The sequence below is a fragment of the Dunckerocampus dactyliophorus genome, chromosome 8 (assembly GCF_027744805.1).
Source record: "Dunckerocampus dactyliophorus isolate RoL2022-P2 chromosome 8, RoL_Ddac_1.1, whole genome shotgun sequence".
Taxonomy (NCBI): domain Eukaryota; kingdom Metazoa; phylum Chordata; class Actinopteri; order Syngnathiformes; family Syngnathidae; genus Dunckerocampus; species Dunckerocampus dactyliophorus.
The window spans coordinates 2870430-2895479 of NC_072826.1; the positions used below are offsets into that span (position 1 = coordinate 2870430).

At 42.6% G+C, this 25050-nt stretch overlaps 1 protein-coding gene across 5 annotated transcripts in view; it reads left to right on the top strand.

Moving 5' to 3' along the window:
- cacna2d2a (calcium channel, voltage-dependent, alpha 2/delta subunit 2a) overlaps positions 1-25050 on the top strand; it is a 211760-nt gene that overhangs the window by 168745 nt on the left and 17965 nt on the right. For 4 of the 5 annotated variants that reach the window (XM_054783714.1, XM_054783711.1, XM_054783713.1 and 1 more), the window contains 14 exons: positions 2208-2307; positions 4710-4871; positions 8649-8759; positions 9468-9546; positions 12760-12809; positions 18855-18944; positions 19018-19086; positions 19366-19440; positions 19515-19589; positions 19675-19746; positions 21343-21414; positions 21545-21606; positions 22343-22419; positions 23294-23308. In XM_054783714.1, the coding sequence (XP_054639689.1) occupies positions 2208-2307; positions 4710-4871; positions 8649-8759; positions 9468-9546; positions 12760-12809; positions 18855-18944; positions 19018-19086; positions 19366-19440; positions 19515-19589; positions 19675-19746; positions 21343-21414; positions 21545-21606; positions 22343-22419; positions 23294-23308 (1109 nt within the window). The remainder of the gene's footprint in view (positions 1-2207; positions 2308-4709; positions 4872-8648; positions 8760-9467; positions 9547-12759; positions 12810-18854; positions 18945-19017; positions 19087-19365; positions 19441-19514; positions 19590-19674; positions 19747-21342; positions 21415-21544; positions 21607-22342; positions 22420-23293; positions 23309-25050) is intronic. The other variant, XM_054783712.1, reaches the window with a different exon arrangement.

Here is a 25050-nt window from a genome sequence, read left to right on the forward strand (position 1 = left end):
CCCCTTACCACGGAGCATTTGCTACAACTACCACGCGAAATGTCTTCCTTGAAAACTGAATGTTTGTTTACAAGTGAGCTCAGGGGAAGTCACGGCAGGCTGTTATCGTCACAGGCAGGAGAAAAAAGGAGCGCTTCATTTGCTCACCCGCACAATATGGGTAATTGCCTCATCGATGCATGTTTTAATTCATGTTATTGGATTCATTTTTATAGTGGATCTATTGGTATGACATCATAATTCCCTAATATCGGCCTGATAGTTATCGTGCACCCCTACTAATAATGTAATGATAAGGATCTATGATAACCATTTTAATTTAGATTTATGAATCTGTATATAATGTTTAGCTAGTTATCAGAATATGTTTCTATGCATCCATCTGTCAAAATAATGGTTAAGTGTTGACTCATTTGCAGTGGATAATAAATCTATACTGACATATAAGCTGCACACTGACAACTCTAAAGCCGAGGTCACAACGGAATGTATGATTTTTTTTGGCCGTGCCATTTTTGGGCGTTCCCCAAATCACTGTGCTTTTTGGGGGGTTTTTTGCCTGTGGAGAACGTATTTGTGGTGACCATGAAGGAGCAAGATCACCGCACACCCAACGCACAACCTGTAAGTGGAACGTGAAATCTGAGGCTGCTCAGACGGTACGGCTGTCGCTTCACTCGTGCAGCCAACGCGCGTAAGCTCTAAGACCAACGTCCGTTGGACTTGCAGTAAACATACTGCAAGCATACTGCATACTATGTATGTTTTTTTACCGCATTATCATAGGTTTCTCACTGTGAAAATGGCAAACCCTCCGCAAAGAACTAATCTCCTAGACTTTCAGTTACAACTTCGCGATGCTGAGGAACAAACAAACACGGGCCAAGACCAAGGCGATGCTGGGTATGTCCTTGGTTGCAGAGAAAGCGGATGTTTGGGCAGGTTAACACCCTTTTCCATGACGAGGCCACCCTGCAGCTTGATATACCCTGGTTTTCATGCGATTGATGCACTCACACCGTACGGGCAACGCACAACCGACTTACTCGACACGCATGGAGCACATGCGTGCGTTGGCCGCAATAATTACATATGTGGTGTGCACGTGTGGCACACGACGCACATATGGAGTCCGCAAGTGTGACGTACGAAAAAATTGTCATTTTGCCCAAACCTGGCACCATCATGTACGAATGACGCACGGACACATGCGAAGTGCGTACATTTCTCTTGCAACCTGAAAATAACGTAAGCGCCCGTAGTGTTTGTTTGACATGACAAAGAACCTCTGCGGCCGTTTCTACGGCTTGAAAATCAGCACATCACACACGCGGCCCGCGTTCCTTTGTTGTGTTTTTTGCACGTAGACTGACCGGAGGAGCCCATACGAGCCGTTGTGACCTCGGCTTAAAGAATATCCAAGTTTACTTTTTATTAGTGATGTGCTCATCGATACTCAAAAATCGAAACATCCAATAGCAGCTCTTCATGCTCTAAAATCGATTCTCCAATTAAAATATTGATACTTTCGATACTTCCATCACCTGAAACGTTTGTCTGCTGAAATGATGACTAAGCATAAACGGAGCCATGTGTGAATTGTGAATAAAGTTTTCATTCATGTAGTAGTCCTTTTTTTTATTTATTTTAATGGTTTTATTATTTTACTTTCTTTTTTATGTTTAAAATGCCATTTTCACATATTTTATATGATTTTTTTCCCAGTTTATATATTAGCTTGGCTATATTGTAAAATACGCTTCGGGCTAAAATAAATAATTAAATTACTTAAATTAATTATGAAATTATAAATGTATTTAATTCATTTTATTTGCATTTATTTTTAATATTTAATTAATAAATTAATTAAATGTCTTGTATTTTTTATGCTGTGATATGAAATAGACTACTTTTTTTAATTTACCAGAACTCATTAGGTGAATTTGCTGTCTGATCAGTATCGCGATATCAGCCTGGATTTTACTCGGTATCGGATCGGAAACGAAATCAGTGGTATCGCACATCACTACTTTCTACAGTGCTATCCATTGAGAAGAGACTATATCGCCACCCAGCTGTCCATTCATCATTTCATTGTTTAAAAGTCATTTATTGCAATCAGTCAAAGTGCATCCGTCCATCCATCCTTCATAAGTTAGTTGATAAATTGTTTAATATTCCAAGCGGTGGAATGTTTCCTCTGTCAGGAGCGGGAGTGTCAGCGGCCTCACTCTAAAGTTGATGAAGACCTCGGTCATCGAGATGCTGGACACGCTCTCAGATGACGACTACGTGAACGTAGCCAGAGTAAGTAGACGTGTGCTCCATCGGTGATGTCCGCGCAATTAACGGCACACACACACACACACACACACACACATATACTCTCCTCCTGGAAGACAGCGGTTAAAGCAATATGTGTTGTGTTCATTAAGCAGGTGTTAATGAAGCGGGGAGTAAGCGGGCTGCACTGTGAGTTTATGTTGCTCCCTGTGGAAGCGCTGCACTTTCTCTTGTTAGAATGCAGTTGGCGGCTCCGAGCCATGTCTGTCACGCTGCTCATTACCAAGCTTTCTATCAGCGCTAATGCAGTATATACAGGAAATATTTGTATTATCATATATTGCAGGACAGACCACACACACAAACACACTTGTTTTGGTCACTTCCTGCAGTAATCCCCCATAATCCATTGCATGTAGCCACGGTATGCCATTCAAATCTCAGCTGCTCTAAATGCATAAAATGAGCAACATAATGTACCTCTGTGAAGAAGGAGGCTTATGGAATATTGACATATTTGCAAAGTTGGTAGGATTTTTATGCTTAAAAAAAACAGAAATGCTGTTAATTAGAAGGAAAATGACATATTTTGAGGCATTTCAGCGGCACAATAAACTGTTGCTGTTCATCTCCACCCGTTGACAATTTAGCTGAATAAACAAGGCATAGCCACCTACCTGAGGAGTCCAATGCCCTGAGAATACAAGGACCTGAATGAGTGAGAATATTCACAGGCATGACAATTTAGACTTTAACAGAATAAGATTCTCCCCATTTTCTGTTAAATGTATTTAGCTAAGCAACCAACGGAAACAAGGGAAGAGTCACAAAACAGTAAATTATTTTACTTTAACTGATGAAAATGCCTGATTATAAGCGTAATGTTTTTCACAATAAAAGGTACATTTTCATTGATTTGTGCATGCAGGAAAAAAGGGAAAGGAAAACTGCACTTTTTTTATTTTGCTCATCATTCACAAACCTAAAGTGAAACATGAACACACATTTCTTTCTTTTTTTGTGCGTTTCTAAAGAGAGAATGTCCGTTAGCTTGAGGGAGCTCACCTATTTCCTCCAACAAGGTTTTATGGTTTTCTATCCATGCTGTGACCAGACAGTAACAGGTACGTTCATGATAACGTGTAACACTTACAGTATTTGGATTATTTTAAGCATTACAGGAACTTCTTTCCTGGGCGCATTGATGTCACATAGCAACATAGATAGGAACTAACGCTACCTCTATCAACAATAGCAGCACAGAAAGCAACTATTAAACATGGCAGACTTCATGAGAGCCACCGACAACTACATTTAGACAAATGAGGATCCAGAACCTTATCTTTTTGAGCCTGAATATACGGAGGATGAGCTACAGGTTTTACAAGATGAGCCCGCAAGAAGAGAGAGTGAAGCCAGCATGTAAATAGTAGCTGTTCAAATGCTTGTCGTTTACCAGTCAGTACAGATTGGTGTCCTATCACATTGTCCACAGCGTCCTAGCGCGTCACTACACCAGCAAAATAGTTCTTCATGTTAGCTGCTGCAATAACAATGTAGCTGTAGCTTGGTTTATATACAGGTCCGTCATGTAAGTAGAAGATTGCTGGCGTTTTTTGGAGGGTTTTTTCCCGGGATTTATAGTCAAAATAGGTATGTCAAGTTACGTGCAATGTTAGCTCCTACATGCTAACTGTCATGTTGAACATAATGATTGTGGATGATGGACAAAATTGCCAAAAAGTTCAGTTCTCCTCTAAATGAGCCATTAAAATGTAAAAGATGCTGTTTTTAGTGCAAAATACCAATGTAAACTTCAACATGGCATAAACGGTTGCCATAGGACAGTCACTTTAAGCAGCAGTCCAGGCGCAATGACATGCTTAACGTCCTAAAAGCTAGACTATTCCAGGCCTTATATTTTGTGATCAAGGCAAGGCATCAAGCAGCCCATCAAGCCTGATTGGTGGTTAAGTGTCTTGTCAAGGACACTTTGTCACGTTCTATAATGGAGCCAGGCTTTCACTATCTACTATGATACAGTGAGTCCATTATTAAACAAGACTCAAATGACTTAAAGACAAATAAACAGAAACAATCGTACTGTATGTATTTACAGTATATGCGTGTAGTGTTGAAGGCTATATGAGACATGTATCAGTGTATCGCCTTGGCAGAGGTACTGTTCAATTTTTTGTACTGAGTTGAGGCGCACCTGTTCTTTGTGTGCAGACTTGTAATTAGCAGTGTTTACTGCCAGCCTGCGTGTAGCAGGCCAGTCTGCATCTGCACACACAAACACACACACACACACACACACACACACACACACAGCAGCAGCAGCAGATGCCGTTTTAGGGGTATTTTTGTGCATGGTAGACTCACCCTGTACTCTCATGTGTGTCTTTTGTATTTGTCGTGAACAGTTTAATGAGAAGGCCGACGCTGTGGTTCCGTGCTTCAGGACTTTGGTCCAAGCCAATGTGCGCAACAAGAAGATCTTCAAGGAGGCCGTCATGCACATGCAAGCCAAAGGAACCACCGATTACAAGTCTGGCTTCACGTTTGCCTTTGAACAGCTGCTGAATGTGAGCTCCCTCTTGATCCCGTGGGTTATTAAGTGTACAGTATGTAAAGGCCATCAAAGTACTGTAGATGGTGTGCAAAGCAGGAGTCATTTCCAGAGTCATTGTCCAAAGTGGGCGTGATTAGAAGTGCGACTACAGTGGAGTGCTTTTCTCATCTGCTTCAGCGAGGCGTGTGTGTGTGCGTGTGTGTGTGTGTGTGTGTGTGTGTGTGTGTGTGTGTGTTAGAGCCGTCCACATGCTGGTGACGCAGGTGCTGCCTCGTCCCCCATCCCTTATGCTGCTGTGTATTTTAGCAGGCTGACACCCTAATGGGCTCTGATGGGATGATTGATGAGCGCAGCCCAGCAGAGATCAGCCACACACTCTATATATTCCTCTTCTAGCTTCCAGGCACGCAGCCAAGTGTTGCCACACACTTTCCACTGCTAAAGAAGAAGTAAAGGTGCCTTTTAATCGCTGTCTGTAGCATAGTTGCTCTTATGACTAGTGGCAGAAGCTTTATTAAATACAGTATGCAGCAATATTATTTATCATTATTAGAGGCTTGGCACATCGCTGGCAGCAATGTCAGTGGCAGCTGCCGTACAGCCAGAAGATTACAGGCTGCGACAAAAGTCAATGAATGATAAAAATAATAAAGATTTTCCTGCCAATGACCCGCAAGTGCTTAAAAAGTGGTATGTTACTAAGAAAGCTGCTGCATACTTACAGTCGATACTCAAATGATTGTAATAAAGTTAATTTGGGATTGGATCACAGGCATCCCTTGTTTATCGCGCTTAATTGGTTCCAGACCCGACAGCAATAAGTGAAATTCCGCAAAGTAGGATTCAATTTTAATGAATGGAATATTTTCGCAGTTAGAGCATAGAAAATCTGTTTCTGACTTTCTAAATATGTTTTAACACCCCTACATTGTTTACACCACATTGCACAACTCTTACACACAGGCTACGAGATCACTGCAGGGACACGAGACGGCCGCCGCTTACCATTACCATGCTGCCGAGCTAACTGGGTAGCCTCCAGTTTAAGAAGCCAGTTACCACTTCCACACGGAATGGGAGGAGAACTTGTTTCCACTCTCTCAAGTCAGACAGTGTTCAGCTAATGTAATGTATGGTAATATCTCACCAATGTAACATTCCTGACACCTACTAACCAGAGTGCTACATGTAGTATGACTTGTCTTTCAATATTTTCTGACTAATAATAGTTACGGGTGTCACAAGACACTCAGTTCACAAGACAAGACGATGCACTATCAATCAAGTAATCAAGTAATGTTAAGACAATATCTTAACATTACTTCATAAAAATATATATATATATATATATATGACACTATATAGCAATCTCTCCCGGCCCAATATCTTAACATTACTTCATAAAAATATATATATATATGACACTACATAGCAATCTCTCCCGGCCCGGACATGGAAAGGATTGACAGACTGATACCTTTTTCTTTTTTATTAAGTTATTCCGTGGCCACAGCCTACATTTCTCTCCAGCAGACTGTCAAGTATCAAGTTTTCCTCGTTCCAAAGGTGACTCCAGGCTGCTGAGTATAACACAGCTTCATACTGGAGTTGCTATAGGTCATAGGGGCACCTATCGCGATAAGGTGAGAAGCGCTGTCATCAGAGTAGAACCGCTGCTCCTCCGCATTGAGAGGAGCCAGATGAGGTGGCTCAGATATCTGGTTCGGACATGCCTCCCGGACGCCTCGGACCCAGGACATGATGGAGAGACTATGTCTCTCAGCCGGGAGGAGCTGGACGAAGTGGCTGGGGACAGGCAAGTCTGGGCTTCCCTGCTTAGGCTGCTGCCCCGCGACCCGAACTCGGATAAGTGGTAGAAGATGGATGGATATATTGCAATCTACTAATTTAATTTCTACTAGGTTACACTCTGTGTGTATGTATGCTAGCTGCCCCGCCTCACCCACCGAGACAGAGACTGTATGACTGACAAAAGGGCTCACCCATTCATGCCGTTGTTCGATAAAATCAACGTGCCAAAAGTGCATAGCGTGAACCCTCTTACTACCTCTTTGAAGGCGGGAGACGAGGACACGCGTGCACGTGACAATATACTGAGGCCAGAAAAATGATCTAGTTAATTTACTAGACTCTAAATTGTCCATAGGTATGAATGAGTGTGATTGGTTGTTTGTCTTTATGTGCCCTGCGATTGCCTGTAGTAGTAGTAGTAGTACTTTATTAATCCCACAGCAGGGAAATTCATCTGTTACAGCAGCGAGCAAGATACACAAGTATGTACCCAAGTAAAGAATGCATAGTCATTGACAATGCATGCCAGTCAGCTGGGATAGGCTCCAGCATACCCCCGTGACCCTAATGAGGAGAAGCGGTATAGAAAATGGATGGATTTTCATGTATTGTGTGCTGAATTAATTAATTATTATCGTCCCAGGCCTAGGTTTTTTTTGTCTTTTCACGTTTTAATCTCACAAGATCTTCTGACACCCCTAATAATTGTCCATAGTCAATCAGAAGCAGCAGTCATTTACAGCAGCAGTTACTTTATTAAACAAGACTTTGGTGTCATAGCTTTTTACATCTCAAAGCTTTCGTTTCTGCAGTTTGCATCCACTTGTCTCCAAACTAGATGTGCTTACACAGTAGCTTATATAGGTCAATAGGCACTTAGTTTGTTTGTTTTTTGGGGGTTTATTTTTATTTATTTGGGCTGTCAAAAATAACTCCTTAACGACAGTAACACATTTATTTCATTAATAACGTTTAAAAAATGTGTGTAATTAACACATGCGCACCAGAGCAAGCATGCCTCTGTCACGACGGCAGACGGAAGCGCAGTGGTTCGTCCCCACACAGTCACACACTGTCTGACTTGAGTAACTTTATTCTGACCTGAACACAGCAGCAGCAGCTCAGTTCCAACACCACATACTGTATGTACCTCCAACTCACACACGCCTCTAGTCGCTCATCCTGGCAACGACACTTCCTCATTGTCATTACAAGAACGCGAGATGCATTCAGGGACACTCCGACCATCACAAAAACGGCTTTATAATGCGTTTGCGTGTGTGTGTGTAAATAGGACAATAAAGAAAAACATGAAGTGGCTATTCTTATCACTCACTTTGTAACTCTTAATTCGGATGTGCAATTTGCTACATTTAAGTACACTGGAAAATACACTTATAGTATGTCACGTGATGTCTTTGAACGCAACCCCTCATTGCTCATAATAAGAGGGTTTAAAGAGTGATTCAAATGTTCTGGTACTATTAAAGAGACTAGTGTTAGACAAATAGATCATTGATCTTTCTGTTCATTAAATACAGTAAAAATGGGCATATTTCAGACATAGTTGCTAATGGTGATTAATCATGATTAATTCATTTTTTAAAGTGTGATTAACCTGATTTAAAAAAAGTAATCATTTGACATTTTTATATTTATATTATAGTGTATATAGTATATTATGGTATTTCTTCTTTATATTATATTTATAATCTATTAATATTAAACAGTATTTATTATTATATTTACTTAGTTTTTTATAGATTGTTTTTGTGTTGTAGTTGCATTAAATCCCTGCTGCTTGCTTGATGTATGGCTGCATATTATCCTGCTCTTATGCACAGATGTCCCAGGAAGAGCAAGCATACCCATGTGTAGCCGCAGACAAGCTTATCGATGCAACATAGCTCTTTAAAGCACCTTGCACCTGCCATACTGCATTGCTAAGCTGCCGTGTGCCTTTCTTTCTGTCTTACAGGAGACCGGCGCTCCGAGGGCCAACTGCAATAAGATGATAATGATGTTTACAGATGGCGGGGAGGATCGGGCACAGGAAATTTTTGAGAAGTACAACTGGCCCAACAAAACGGTCAGTCTGCTGCGGAAAGGGGTTATCTGCTCATGCATGTCCAGTAATGTGCTACACTATCTCGTGTCACATCAGTAATTGTGATAAAGACATTTTCAATGAGTGCACATAACATCCAGCTCTCTTCACTTTGATTTTGCTCTTCAAATCCCCGTGTCTCTTTGTCTTCTCTCTTTATCGCTGCTCGACTGTTTGCCGTTAACAGCTTTGACCTTTTTGCTAATTAGCCACTTTATCGTCAAAGCCTATAAAATTACAGCCGATAGTCGGCGGCAGTGTTCCGGTCTCGCCGCTCGTCTCACAGCCCCGCCAATATTTCTCCTGCTATCCATTATTATCTACTTGTCTGCTGACAGCCAGTGTCATGCAGGAATAATCTGCACTTTGACAAGCAGGCAACGGTGTGAGGTGTTAGTCTAGTAGGCTGGTCTATAATCACACTCCACCGGGTGCGTCACATGATAGTGAAGGTAATGCCTTCCATTCTGGCATATTCTATCCTTCTCTGTGTGGTTTTCACATCGTCTGCACAGCTCTTCCTGTTTGGAACATCCTAGAAACACAGCATTCACATTTGGATTTTGGTGTAAGATACAGCGCAATTGGAAAGAATTGTTGATCCATTTTGCACAAATAATAAGCTCCAGTAAAGATGTGCAAAAGTCATTCTCAGATTAAATCCCTCCGTTTTTCTCCTCCTCCCTGCAGGTGCGTGTATTCACCTTCTCAGTGGGCCAGCATAATTATGACGTCACCCCCTTGCAGTGGATCGCCTGTGCCAACAAAGGTAACCTGATCTTTGTATAAGGCCAGCTCAAGTTGTACCTGAACTGAGTAGAACATATTTAATGGTATCACAAGCATACATTGAAGGATGCCCGTTGGGATACATTGTGATTGTGTACAAATATGCATTTCAAGTGAAACATTTAGTCGCAGTCTGGAGCCTCGTTGCACTTGTCCTTCTACTCTGCTATCAGTGTGCACGTGGACCAGATCAGATGCAGATGGATGATTCTTTAAAAAATACATCAATAAGAATGTTTTTGGAGAAGCAGCACTGCTTTCATGTTAAAAGGAAATATGATGGTACGGTCTTAGAAGCCACATTTGCTGAAGTAATAGATTTAAGCTCCTTGTGAGGTCTCACCCGTGTCACCAGTGCTGAGGAACTCCAGACGTATCTCCTCAGACCACTCCTGCTAATTACTAACAGGATGATTAGCTGGTCATCCCCATGTCAGGCAGGGTGCAGTATTATTATTATATTATTACTGCTCCGTCGTGATTAGCCTGCTTGCTAATGTCTGTGCCAACGTAAGGCAATAGCGTTGACACATCCCATCTCCATGGCACACGTCCTCTCCCTGTCTTAAGGGCTTACAATCTGCCTCCAACAGAGACACCAGAGCTGACCTTTGTCCCATGTCATACGCACTACTTGGAGACAGCGGCTGCACACATGGACCGTGTGGACAAATGTACCGAGACGCGCCTCTTAATTCATAAATGATTGGGACTCGCTGAATCTGAATTGGGGAAGAGCCTTTTCTGTTCGCAGTACACAAAGCAAAGTCCATAAAGCCGTCCTTGGATGGGTTTGGTGTAGAAGAACCACATCCCACACCTTTGGGATGATTTTAATGATGGTAATGAACCCTAAAGTTTGACCTCCCCATAACTGGATTGGCTTGAAATTTCCCACAGAGTTCAATGCATGCTGTGAAAACATCACACTCTGTCTGTAGTGTGCTTAGCCCAATCACCATGAAACTGATTACACACCTTCAGTGGACTGGCAGGTTCACGTGTGTAAGATTTGAGGAGGATTGGTCGAAAGACATGGTCGCCATCAAGCAAAACATTTTTGCAAGGACACATCCAACTAATTGTCCATAAGTCATGGAGCATATGTGGAATGATTGTGAAACGTACAGAACATCCGTACGACATTTATGCTAGCATGTCTTCCTACGCATTTTGACCACAACCCGTAGGGGGCGCCGCAAATGACATTGACATAGGATGATGTCATTTTTTTCACACGATTGTACAGTTGTCCCTCGTTTATCGCGGTTAATTGGTTCCAGACCCGACCGTGATAAATGAATTTCCGCTAGGTACGATTCAATATTAATCAATGGAATATTTTCGTAGTTCAAGCATAGAAAAAGTGTTTATGACTTTCTAAATACGATTTTTACCGTTATTAGAGCTCAATAGACATGAAATAACATCCCTGTAGTCACCTTTACGCTCCTATTATGCTTTGTTTACAAACACATTGCTCATCTGTAATGCACAGGCTACAGCATCATTGCAGAGACATAAGAGACAGCCACCGCTTTAAGCATAGCATGCTAGCGAGCTAGCTAGTTACCCTCCAATTTAGGACAAAGGACAAAAAAATGTCTCGTGGGCACTAGTCCTGGGATGATAATAAAGTAATTAATTTATCACACAATAAATGAAAATGAACTGGATCATTTTGCCTGCTTCAATATATTGCCCTGTGCATGCGTTTTCCTTGTCTCTCGCTTTTGTCAGTCATACTGTCTCGGTGGGTGGAAGCGGGGCCGCTAGCATACACACACAGTACAGAAGATTATTAGTAGATTACCATATACAGTATTTTCATTCATATGTTTTCTATGCTGCTTAATCCTCATTAGGGTCGTGGGGGTATGCTGGAGCCTATCCCAGCTGACTTTGGGCGAGAGGGGGGGTACACCCTGGACTGGTCGCCAGCCAATGGCAGGGCACATATAGACAAACAACCATTCACACTCACATTCATACCTATGGACAATTTAGAGTAGCCAATTAACCTAACATGCATGTTTTTGGAATGCGGGAGGAAACCGGAGTACCCGGAGTAAACCCACGCGCACACACGGGGAGAACATGCAAACTCCACACAGAAAAGCCCAACAGAGATTCCAGACCTTCCCAATCTCCTGACTGTGTGGCCAACATGCTAACCACTCGGCCACCATGCAATATGTTGTCATATTTTTTTTTTATTTTCATTGTACTTTTCTGAAAAGTAAAGTTAAAATCTCATCTCGTATTGTTCTTGTAGACCCAATCTCTGTATCGTCCCGTCCCCGGAACCGAGTGTCTCATGACACCCCTACTGTAGTTATTTGTATCAACATTTCAACTTTTTCTCATGAAACTATGCCTTTTACTGTTTTTTTTTTTTTACTTTTCTTGTTTAATTATATTTTTAGAATATTTAATTTAGAATGATAGACAAGCGGCGGGCTGCAAACAGCCCCTGGCCCGCTCTTTGGACACCCATAGTATATTAGAACATTCCGGCGTTCTCATTTGTGCCTGAGCGGGTGCGATAGCGAGCCCTGTTTACCTCTGTAAATTAGCATCATGCTTGACTATAAGTTATTATGCAAATCATCTTTGCAAAGAAAATAGTTTATTGATTAGAATCATCATTGCGCCTACGCTGCACCATGCAGGTCCTAATGACCTTGTCCATGTTCTGTTGCCACCGTTTGAGGGGTCTTTTAACCCCCCCGTATACATTTCTAGGCCATGTGACTGGAGCATACGTGCACGGATGTGTGTGTATGTAGAGCGTAATGTATGTGTGGTGTCTCGCAAACACAAGCTTCCGTGGCAAAGTTCATCATGTGTCAAAATAATGAGAGTCATTTCGGCCATTTGATATTCAGGGGAGGCCGTCTCCATTTCACGGCTCTTTGTATAAACACTCATGGCTTTAATAACTTGGCGAGCGCCGTGCTTATTGACCCGGGCGGTCACTCTCCTCCATTTCTAATCACGCGGCGAGCGGTGCCCCAGGAGGGGGGGTGGGTGTTAGCATTCCCAATGCGGCGCCTCCACATTTACATCCTGCTGCACGAGCGTGAGTGCTGAGAGGTCATCGGGCATCCTGGTGATGCTGATGACCTTCCATCATAGACAACATCAGACTTCTGTCTCCGAAACAATATTGATCTCTGCTCTTTATTTTCAGGTTACTACTTTGAAATCCCGTCCATCGGAGCCATCAGAATCAACACCCAGGTATTGATTGTGCAGGATTATTACAACTTTTATGACAATGGTATTAAACACGTAGAGGCTCATTTGCTCCCCTGTTGGCTTGATGGCCGTGACACGGCTCTGCCTCGGGGTCTTTACAGCGCAGGGACACAAGTCTTCTCAGGTGGATGACTTTACAAGGGAAGTGACAGTGTTTCACATCAAGTCATGACAGTTCTGCTTTTCTATGAGAATGGATCTTTTCTTTTCGCGTTCACGCCCTCGCGCGCCGTGCCCCCCTCCCCACACACACACATCTCACACTCACTTGAAGCCTCACAAGCTTATGGAGACCCTGGGGAGAACCTCATTCCAGCTGTATAAATTGACTCACACACACCCTCCACTTCCTCCGCTTCAGCTCCAGAGAATCCTGAGAAGTCACAGGCAGCATTAACAGATGGCCTAAAGATTATCATTATTATTATTATTCATACTCCACAGCTAATCTGTGCAACAACGCTGCAGCTTTGGAGGCATTTTGAACATTTATAGCATTCTTACCATCACATCACAACAAGAGCTTTCTGCCTTTACAAATATAATGCTCAATTTTTAGGCATTAAATCAAACAATCTGCAGAATTTGGTTGATTGTGTGTGATATTGTTGATTGTCTTAAAACAATCACAACAAAATGGAATGCACTACTTGGCTGCAAAAAGGACAGCTGCTCTTGATTCAACTCATTTGCTCTACACAAGGTAGCACACTCAAAAACTGTTCTTGAAATGAAATTGCTGCAATCATAGCAAAAAATAAATACATTTACCCATCATCCACAATCCTTATGTGAAACATGACCACACGTCTTTCACTTTTCTGCGCGTTCGAAAGAGAGAAAAACAGCTAGCATGTGGGAGCTAACAATGCATGTAACGGGACACACCTATTTCGAGTATAAAGCCCTAAAAACAAAACCTCCAAAAAATGCCAGCAATGTTGTATTTACATAACTGACCTCTATAAAAACCAAGCTACAGCATTTTTATTGCAGCAGCTAACACGAAGAACAGTTTTTCTGGTGTAGTGACACAGCGCCTCACACCACAATGCGATAGGACACCAGTCTGTAATGACTGGGGAACAAGAACAAGCATATGAACAACTACGAATAGACAACCAGATTACGTGTCAAGTATTAGCCTACATTCCATGTTTTCTTTATACACGGCAAGATGGACTGTATAAAGCCGTGATAGCTGTGATGAACAGTTGTCCATCTTGTCCAGCTGGCCTGGGGTCTTTTCCAGTTGATTTTTGGGTAGGTGGGAAAAAAAGTTTGTACCACTGCAGGGTTTGTTAGCTAACAGTTCTTTGTTCGTTGTGATGCAATCTCTTGGAGCAATGTCCTCCTCGCTATATACACGAAGCCTTTCCATCGAAGGTAACACTGGATGCCACTCAGTGCAGCAGAAACACTCCATTTCTGTCGGTATTTCTTGCCAGATCAGCTTCTAAAACCTGTAGCTCATCTTCCATATATTCAGGCTCAGAAAGATAAGGTTCTGCATCCTCATTCGTCCCAAAGTAGTCATTGTGGGCAGCTCTCACAAAGTCTGCCATGATTAGTAGTAGCAAACAGACACGTGCTTTCTGTGCTGCTATTCTTGATGGAGGTGGCGTTAGTTCCTATCTCTGTTGCTATGTGAAATCAATGTGCCAAGGAAAGAAGTTCCTGTAATGCTTAAAATAATCCAAATACTGTAAGTGTTACACGTTATCATGAACGTACCTGTTACTGCCTGGTCACAGCATGGATAGAAAACCATAAAACCTTGTTGGAGGTTTTTTTAGGGCTTTATAGTCGAATGTGTGTCCCATTGCGTGCATTGTAAGCGCCCTCATGCTAACGCACAGAAAGGGGAAATAAATGTGTTCATGTTTCACATACAGGTCGTGGATGATGAGCAAAATTCCCTAAGAAGTGCAGTTTTCCTTTAAATGGAAGCAGGCGATCTCTTATTTCCTAACTTTGAAATATATATTTGAAGTATGTATAACTATATACTGTACTGCATATGCTATAAATGTCGCTTTCTTTGAACACATGGTGAGTTATTAGTACAAGTACTGCATATTGCACAACACAGCAGCAACAGAGCCAATGTTAGCAGACTTTTTTTTTAAAGGCTTAAAAAAAAAAGACAAAGCTTTGTGTTATTAGTTGTTAATTTCAACATTTCACCTTTTTCTTGTTGCATTGTGCCTCTTCCCATGAATATCTGGAATATTTATGACCAGTGTAAAAAAGAAAGACGTCATTGCATCACTAGAAACTACATCGGGAGGTTGTCTACAGCCACACCAATGTTTTTTGACCTGACACAAATTAGTGACTCCTCGGTTATTTACAATTGTAGACCACCCATCCAGCTACCATAGAAACCCTGTGGTTACCTGGATAGAGGCGTTAATTGGAGTATTTACGGTATGTTGAAAACACATCCATTGGTATTTTCTGTCATCTAAAATGAAAATAGATGTAAATAACAATTATTGGAGTAATTGTTCACTAAGGACATTTAGTCGAATGCCCATTAATACCTCTCTGACATTGTCAATGAAAAATGAGTGTTATTATCTTTGTTCTTGTTAGGATGTTTGCTCCATGAAGGATAGGAGCAGTTAGAAAAAAAAGTCATAACCATAATGGCCTCTAATGGCCACGCAGGGCTGCTGTGACTTTATGTGGCTCTGGCTCCTTTGCACCACAAATCTGTGCTTGCTACCTTTTTTTATGTTCCCTACATTGTTCTAGCCAGGCGTAAAATTTCCTCTATATCCCGTGAAAAGGTCTGGCTGTCACTGTCCTGATGGAATATCTCCCTGTGGCGCGTTTAAGCGGACTTTTATTGAGCTAATAATAGAATAGGTTACGCCTGTCAGCACCTCACTGTTCAGGCCATGAAAGCAAACAGGAGCTTGATGGTGGAATGGTGGCGTGCTCGGGCAGGACGCCTCCCCCCCACCTCCCCCTGTGTACTTGAAGGATACATACTCAAAGGTCAACATTGACTATTTGTTTTCTTTTTGCATTCTTTCCTTCTTAATGTATATCATGTTGGCCGTACCATGACAATGGTAATCCGCGCATTTTTGGAATATTGGGAGTACCTTTTTGTTCACTCAGCTGGAAATACTGCAGCCACAGATCAGCCTTTACGTTAATGCTGCAAGTTAGAAACACGGTCCAGGTGGGACGCTTCGATCAGCTGATTTCCATGGAAAAGCATGTGATCGGCATATGCCGATAAATGCCTTTCAACGCTGATCACCTGCGGCTAGTACTATTGCAGCCCCAAGCCCGTAGCCATCCCTGCATGCAGTTTAGTGTCTTGCCCTAACGTCTTGGGCAGCATCCTCCGCCCATTTTCTGCCGTGTGGAACTTACCTGCCAAGACATGCCATGAAAAATATCTTCCGGGGTTAGCACGTTAAAAAGCTTGAACTTAATACGGCATTTGAAGAGCAAACGCTTGACGGAGTGTGGTGAGTTGTGGTGAGTTTTTGAGGTGTGAGACCAGACCAGATGACCAGCCTTTGTCAGGGTGGAAAACACCGGGTTCACCCACTGCTCTCTCACTTGGAGCCCACGTATGTGCTACCTGGAAGTCCTGCTAGAGCTCCACCGATGTACTCTCACATCCAAAGTCTCATCCTCTGTAATTTCACGACTGATATATGTTCTCTTGGGAAAGTAAGTCAAATATGTTTTGCCTAAATGAAGGTGATTTTATGGTTCCTTTTTCATATCATGTAGCCTATATTAGGGTTGCAGCCAGGAATTCTGGGCCTCATGCAAAAAAAACACGTTTGCCCATCCCCGCTTTTATTTATTATTCATTTTAATTTAAAATTACCTGTTTTTTGGGCCCCATGGCGGTCAGGGGACCTTGGAATTGTTCTGTCCTTTCCCCTTTTTATGGCCGAGACTTCAACACCATCATTACATGATGGCTAATGACTAAGGCCGTCAAAACTAGCGCGCTAACAGCGGTAACTAATTTGTTTCATTAATTACGTATATTTTTGGGGGGGTAATTAACGCACAAGCATCATGGCAAGCCATGCCTCCATATTACGACGACAGACGGAAGCACAGTGTAGCGTCCCCACAGAGTCTGACACTCTTTTATAACTTTATTCTGACCTGAACACATCAACAGCAGTGCAATTCCAACACCATATATGTATCTCCAACTCACAAACACGTCTCTAGTCCCTTCCCTTCTGGACACTTCCTCATTGTCACTAGATGACCGCCAGATGCAGTCATGGACACGCCAAGCATCACAGCATCATCTTGATTAGGCGCGTATGTGTGGTCTACGAAATACAAAGAAAAACAATAAGTGGATAATCTTATTACTCACTTTGTGAGTCTTAATGCGGACGTACAATTTGCTGCGTTTAAGTATGCTCAGGAATCCCAGAAAATACACTCAAAATGTGAATTCAACTTAAATGACGTGTTGTCTTTGAACGCAATTCCCCATTGCTCATAATAACACAGTTAAAGTGTGAGTCAAATGTTCTGCTGCTATTAAAGAAACTAGACGTGTGCTATCGTTTGGCCTGATTTAAATGTTGGGTTCATTTGGAGCTGTTAACACATATGTGATAAATGTAATATATGTAATCCCGTCCTGTAATTTATCTTTCTGTCAATAAAATACAGTAAAAATGGGCATATTTTAGAGAGACAAATGGCGAATAATCATGATTAATTAATTTAATAACCGTGATTAATCTGATTAAACAATGTCATCATTTGACAGCCCTACTAATTAATGACACATGTCAAGTTACCTGCCGAAAGAAATAAGCTTACAAACGTCAGCCGTATCAGTAGAGAACGATCTGGAGAAAAAATATTGCATAAGAGGCAAACATATTTAATGGAGCGTCTATTTTTTTGCAGGAGTGATCAGTCCTGTCTGTGGGTAACTTATCTTTGCAACTGCCAAACACTAGTCAGCTCCAAAATGATATGGATCCATAAATTGTTACCAAAAAAAAGAGAGAGAAAGAGAGAGAGAGAGAGCGCTCAGCACTCTACAAATGTAGTAAAGGTGAGATTTTGGTTTGGTTTTAAACACCTCACCTCCCAATTCACCACCACTGTGGGACAACCGCAATGTTGATACAGGAGCCTCAGGGAAGATTGGCCTGTTTGCACACCATGCCTTTGACACCCCTTAATGAGTTTTTAATAGCTCCTTCATAATGATGACAAGTAGCCTTGAGTGGCTGGCGGAGGCTTTCTAGTCAGGCAGGACTGGGAGACTTGTTGGTGAGCGACTGGTTTATGTGGCCACTGGGAGAATCCCTGACAGGCGCTCATGCTTCCACGAACATTTGAAGTAGGGGTGCACGATTATTATCATTATTATAAATCCGATAACATTAAAAATATCTCTGATAATTAAAAAAAAAATGCTCCAATGAGGCGAGATTACCCGTACTGTGCAGGTGAGCAAATCAAGCGCTCCTTTTTTCGCCAGCCTGTGACATTAAACGGCCTGTCGTAACTTCACTTGAGTTCACTTGTAAACAAACATTCACTTTCCGAGGCAGACGTTTTGCGTGCTTGTTGTACCAAATGCTTCGCAATGAGGAGAGAAAAAAAACATCGAACACACAAGAAACCTTATCAGCAACCTGAAAAGTGTAAAAGGTTTGCCAGAGACCTCCGTGGCGTCACACTGGCTGCTCGGAGCATGTGCCCGAATACAATGCACGTTGCTGGGCCACACCAGGTGGCTCCCTCCACTCTATACTCTGGTTGTCCTGATAGTAGTGATGTGGTAGTAGTAAGGTCTTTTCATTAGGACAAATCAACAGGTACAGTTGGTCAAATCCTAATTTGTTCCGGTCCTTGTGTGTGCACAAACTACAGTTAAATCTACATTTAAAAAGTAGATCTTTTGAGAAGTTAGCGGTATCATGCATGTCTAATTTGAAGGCATTCTTGTTTTCATGTCTGCACAACACAAGCTCTATGATTGTGTGTTTTACTCATCAGGAGTACCTGGATGTCCTTGGAAGACCCATGGTGTTGGCTGGCTCTAAAGCCAAACAGGTGCAGTGGACCAACGTCTACCAGGATGCTTTGGTGAGAGAAACCCCAAAGAGAATCTATGCAGTATTCATGCGGCATCCAAGTGCTCATTGTGTTTGTTCATTAGGGTTTGGGCCTTGTCATCACGGGGACAATGCCGGTCTTCAACCTCACTGCTGACAGTGCAAGCTCGCAGGTAGTAGCAACGCCACAAAACGTCATATGAAGCAACAGCGCCCCTCTGAGGATACAGCAGCCATTACACCACTGCTGTTATCGCCACGGCAGCACTTAGCATCCATCTTTCATCCCTGAGCCAAGTATTTACTCTGAGCTTATCACTGAGGCGTAAAGCAGCAAGCCGCCTCAGATAGAAGTGATAGTGCTAATCAGGAGATCTCACTCTTAAGACAGTGAGGAGAGCTTCTTTCTCTGTGGAATGCTGACGCTCCCTTTGTGTGTGTTCCTTGCACAGAACCAGCTCATCCTTGGAGTCATGGGAGTAGACATTGCCATCAACGAAATCAAAAAGAAGACGCCCACATACAGAGTGAGCAAGATGGACACTCCCATTTGTGTGAATGATAATGTGTGAAGTCATCACCTCATCTTTGACCCACACAGCTGGGAGCCAATGGCTACACCTTTGCAACAGATCCAAACGGTTACGTCCTGCTTCATCCTAACCTGCGACCAAAGGTGCGTCAACCTGTGCTGCCTTGAGTGACAAAAACAATTTTCCTCTGTGTTTGTACCTGGCTGCATCTTCTCTCCCTCTACACAGATCATTAACTTCAGGGAGCCTGTCACTCTGGACTTTCTCGATGCAGAACTGGAGGATAGCAACAAGGAGGAGGTAAGAAAACCTCCTTTCGGTGGGGTTTTATTTAAACCCCCATGCTGAGAGACGAACACTCACACTACACTGCTCATTACAACCATACGTAATTTCAACTTAAACCACAAAACGAGGCTTATTCACGATGTGTCAGCTACTTTTTTTCCTCAAAACGTGGACTTTTTCTGCAGGATCGGCAGTAAAATACCAGGCGTTAATTGGGAGCAGGCGATAATTGGAGGGTGCTTGTTATTTCTGACATGCTATATATTAGAGATGCACGATATCTTTTTTCAAACAGATACTGGTAACTTTCTGCTTTTCAAGGCCGATGTGGCACCAATAACTGATAACATTTTGATATGGACTTTATTTATTTTAATTTACCTGTAGTTTATGCATACATTAGGATTTGACCAACTGTACCTGTTGATTTGTCCTAATCAAATATCATGACATTACTACTGGCACATCACTACTATCAGGAGAACCAGAGTATAGAGGGGAGGGAGCCACCTGCTGTGGCCTAGCAAGGTGCACTGTATTCGGGCACACACTCCGAGCACCCGGTGTGAAGCCACGGAGGTCTCTGGCAAACCTTTTGCACTTTTCAAATGCCGTGCTGCTGGCGTTTAAGATGTCTGATGAGGTTTTTTCAGGAACAGTGAACATTTACTTACAAGTAAGCTCAGGGGAAGATGTGACAGGCCGTTAACGTGACAGGCAGGAGAAAAAAGGAGCGCTGCATTTGCTCATCTGCACAGTACGGGTCTCACCTCATTGGAGAGTTGTTTTTTTTTTAACTTAATTGATTTATCGGTGTGACGTCATAATTCCCTCATATCAGGCCGATAATTATCGTGCATCCCTAATACAATATATATTAAAAACTTTTTAACTTAAATAATGATTTGGACTGCATGAGAAAGTGGAACGGAAGCTATAGCTCTCTTTGACTACCTGGTCCTTTATGAGTAAGTGTGTTGCACAACACAGCACTAAATGGAGTGAAACTCCGGTCGCCATTACTAACGTACAAAAAAACTCATCACTGCTCTATCCTATAAGTCCACATTGTTCAACAGCTTGGTGGTCATTCGATACTCACGTTAGCGCCAAAACAACCTGCCAAACCAATGACAGCCACCAATCTGTTTCGAGCCATCAGTGCGCGCTGTGACGTAGGACGCTTCCAACGTAACTGGTCACGTGATATTTGCACAGAGATACGGAAGTTTGGCATGAGGCTTCAAATGCAGGAGTTAATAAAAACTTCATCAAGAGGTTGCCTACAGCCACAGCTGTTGCTCTCTAATCTGTTCATTGAAAAGAGACATTAACTGGAATATTTATAGTAGTGTCATTGCATCACTAGAAACATACAGTGAAGCCACTAGGGGGCACATTCGCATGGGTTTGAAAACTGGTATGATATGTTGTGATGTAGTAATAACTGGTACAGTCTTTTTTTTTTTGCCTTTGGAATTTTACCTTGGAGACCGTATTCACATGCAAAACTAGGTTTTGTTTTAGCATAGTACCTTTTTTGTCTTGTTTTCATGTCCTCTTGAACTGCAACATGTCTTTCATTGTGTCTCTCCGTTTGCTCCTCAGATCCGAAGACAAATGATTGATGGCAAATCGGGGCAGAGGAAAATCAAGACGCTCATTAAGTCGGTTGATGAGGCAAGTCATCAATATAGGAGACGCAATCATGTTCCAAAGCAGCTCCTCCCCACAGAACCGCTCCGTAATTGACATGGGATGTGCAGAGAAGGTCACAGTGCATGCGTTGTGTTGCGTTCTATGTCAACAGAGGTACATCGACGAGGCCGTGCGGACGTACACGTGGACGCCTGTGGAGGGCACAGACTACAGGTAGGTGAGAGGTCAAACCTCGGTCACATGAAGGTATTATTCAAGGTAACTTGAACCAGTCTGCTTTGTTAGCACAATGGAAGGATGCCACGAGTAGTCAAGAATAAATCTGTTATTGTGGTCCCCTCGAGAGGCTCGGGACAATGGCAAAAAATGACTTCATGAAAGTCTTCCACTTCATGCAAATGAGGCTTTAATCCTCCTGTATCACAACCTATCACGACATTCTCGAAAATCCACAGGAGCACCCCAAGCATTTTTTAATTGGAAAGTTTATTCATTTGCAAACATTTGCTGTTCCACTGTAATGATATTTTCTCTGGGCTACAGCTTTGCAAATGAGACTAAAATGTACTATTGAACAAGCCATAGCTGTTCTGCTGTTAGTTATTATTGAGTATACTGTTAAGCCCCCAAGATGTCCTCACTCATTTCTACAGAACTGCAAAAAATGTCTGTTGAAGTATTTTACTGTATTAACGTTTTCCCACTTGAAACAATTAGTCTTTTAAAACTACATTGGCCAATATTCAGTACATACAGTATACAGTATACATGCTGTGTACATAGCAAGTACTCATTATATTATGGGATTAACCCTTTTAACCATTTTTTCTAAAAAATAAAAATTCTGCTGCACATCCCAGTCTCAGAACGGAACTGGTTGGTAACCCAAGGACCACCTGTAATTGTAGCCAAGTGTTCCTAATGTTCTGCATCTGCCTGACTGTTTTAGTCTGGGGTTGGTGCTGCCCACGTATAGTGAGAACCACATCAAGGCCAACCTTAGTGACCAGATCCTCCAGGTGCGGTGTAAGTACCCTCACACCACCACGCCACCTTCCTACCCTCTCTCTCTCTCTCTCTCGCTCAAGCTGGACGTTTCACTCCCGGGTCTCCCAACATCAACGTTGTAGGGAGTGAATCTTTATCTCCCCCTCCCTCCTCCCTCCTCCCTCTTCCTCTTGATGCTCTCTGGTAGGCAGGATCCAACCTCCTTCTCCTCCTTCCTCCTTGTCCCTCCTGTGTCCATGCTGTGCTGTGAAAAAAAAAAAAAAGTTTTTTCTTCGCTTTGGCTGAAGAAAAAAATGATCAGAAGAGACAGAAAGGTGAAAGCTGTGTGACGCAGGTGAAAATAATGGTGACTTTTGTACTATTATTTTTTTATGTCTTTCTTTGCCAAATGCTCTCGCCTCTTCTTCACCAAGAAATGATTCTGAAAGCGTGTGTGTGTGTGTGTGTGTGTGTGTGTGTGTGCGCGTGTGTGTGTGTGTGTGTGTGTGGATGTGTGTGTTCTCCTTTGGGGAAAGCTGTGAAAACTTGCATGCTTTTCACTCCTTATGACGCTACTCTGATTTGATTTGTCCTTTTTATTTGTCTGTGAGCTTTGGAATCATTCAGCACATAAAGTCCCACAAGGCCCGGGTCTCAAGGGCTCATCAGTGTGGGAACACGTTGTTGTCTTTCTCATTCTTACTTCCTGTTGTTATTTTTTGCAAATAAGACGTTTGCTCTTCATTTCTTTTCCTCTCTCGTCCTGTTTCAATTCAAGTGTTTTTATTTTCAAGAACACAATATTTTTATTCAAGCAATAATTGAATAAAATATTGTCTGTGACCCCCCCAAAACCCCTTCCCACCCGACCCCCTGTTTCTTTTCTTGCTCCTTCTCTGATGGATCCACACAGTGTCATACATCAAGGGCAAGTATACTCCATGTTGGTCCACATTCCCTCCCTTGACTTCCTCCTTCCTGCCGCTGCCTCCTCCCACCTTTGACCTCCTGCTGACCCCCCCACCCCCACCCTTCCGACTCCCCCCTGCTACCCTTGCCTGCTTGCCTCTCTTCCTGCCCGTCTTTGCCTCCAGGACCCTTCCTTCCTCTCCTACTTCTCAACCTCCTGCTGCAATAAAGGCTCCCCCTGATTGTCAGTAAAGCACTAAACAGGAAGACACATTTTCATCTTCTCTGCTCAAATTTGTCTTTTGTCTTACTAATTTTGTCCTCTCTTCTAATGGCTCAGTCTGTCTTTCACACCCAGACCCAAAGCATCCTTCTCTTGAGTCACTGTTTCTCCCCTCTCGCCTCCCTCACGGTGTCTCATCTAATTCTATTCCGTGTAGAATCCAATTGTTAATACTAGAGCTACGTCAGTTTTTCATCTGCACAAACATCGTCTACTTTCAGTTAAATGAGATATGTTGTTGATAGTTACAGTCATTGGAAGGCTTTGCTACTTTGTCTGATTGTCATGTGCTGCACTACTTCTGCACGACTGCATTTAACTTTAAGAAACAAAACAGCACTTTCCAAATGATTCTCAACTTAACAGGCCACTTTCCATTTAGGTTTTGTGCTTTTACTCAATGTGTTTTATATAACTTGATAGATTAAACACAATACAGTCTATATTCCAGCCATACCTTCATTCTCTCTATTCATCATCTGGCCAAATAAACTAAAAACAAAATAATAAATGATATCTAGATAAGATTTGTTAGGCAACCAGCATCTGTGGTTCCACTTCAAAGGAACCACAATCCGTATGTGAGACATGAACACACGTCTTTCTCTTTTTTGTGCGTGCTAAAGATATAAAAACGGATAAAAAGAGGCAGCTGAGAATGCACGTTATGGTACACACCTATTCCACACACCTATTAAAAGTGCCAACAACGCTCGATGTGCATATAATGTGACCTGCATAATAACCAAGCTACAGCTACATTGTTATTAACGTTGTTACGCCCAAGAACTACGTTACCTGCGTAGTGACACCTCGCCACACCACACCGGCTAGCTACTAGCTGCTAGCGACTAGATGCACCACACACTCGCCCACAGCGCATCAGCTCCGTGCTTACAACGCCTCAGGCTATGTGAAATCAATGTGCCCGGGACGGAAGTTCTACAAGTGTTCATTAGCTGCCTCTTTTTAGCTGCTTTTATATCTTTAGAATGCCTTTGAAAAGAGAAAGACATGTGTTTATGTATGACATAAGGATTGTGGATGATGGGCAAAATTCCATAAAAAAGTGCGTAATTGCTTTAATGATGGACGTCCAGTGTTGTCCAATGTTGCTAAAGCCAGCCATGTGTGGTGCAGGAAGGCTCGAGTCACAGCCGGTGCAGTAATGCTTACCAACAGACAAGCAGGAAGTACTGTCGTCCTCCGCCATTGGTGGTTCGAACATCGCGCCTTCACCATCATTGATTTTCAAAAATTAATTAATGACTGCTGTTTCGTGGTTGAGAGTGGCCATTCATTCATTCATTCATTCATTCATTTTCTATTCTGCCTATCAACATTAGGGCCACAGGGGTGTGCTGGAGCCTATCCCGGCTAACTTCGGGCGAGAGGTGGGGTGTACACTCTGGACTGGTCGGCAGCCAATCGCGGGCCTAGTACGGCCTATTAGTTTAAAAAAAAAAATTTAAAGCATA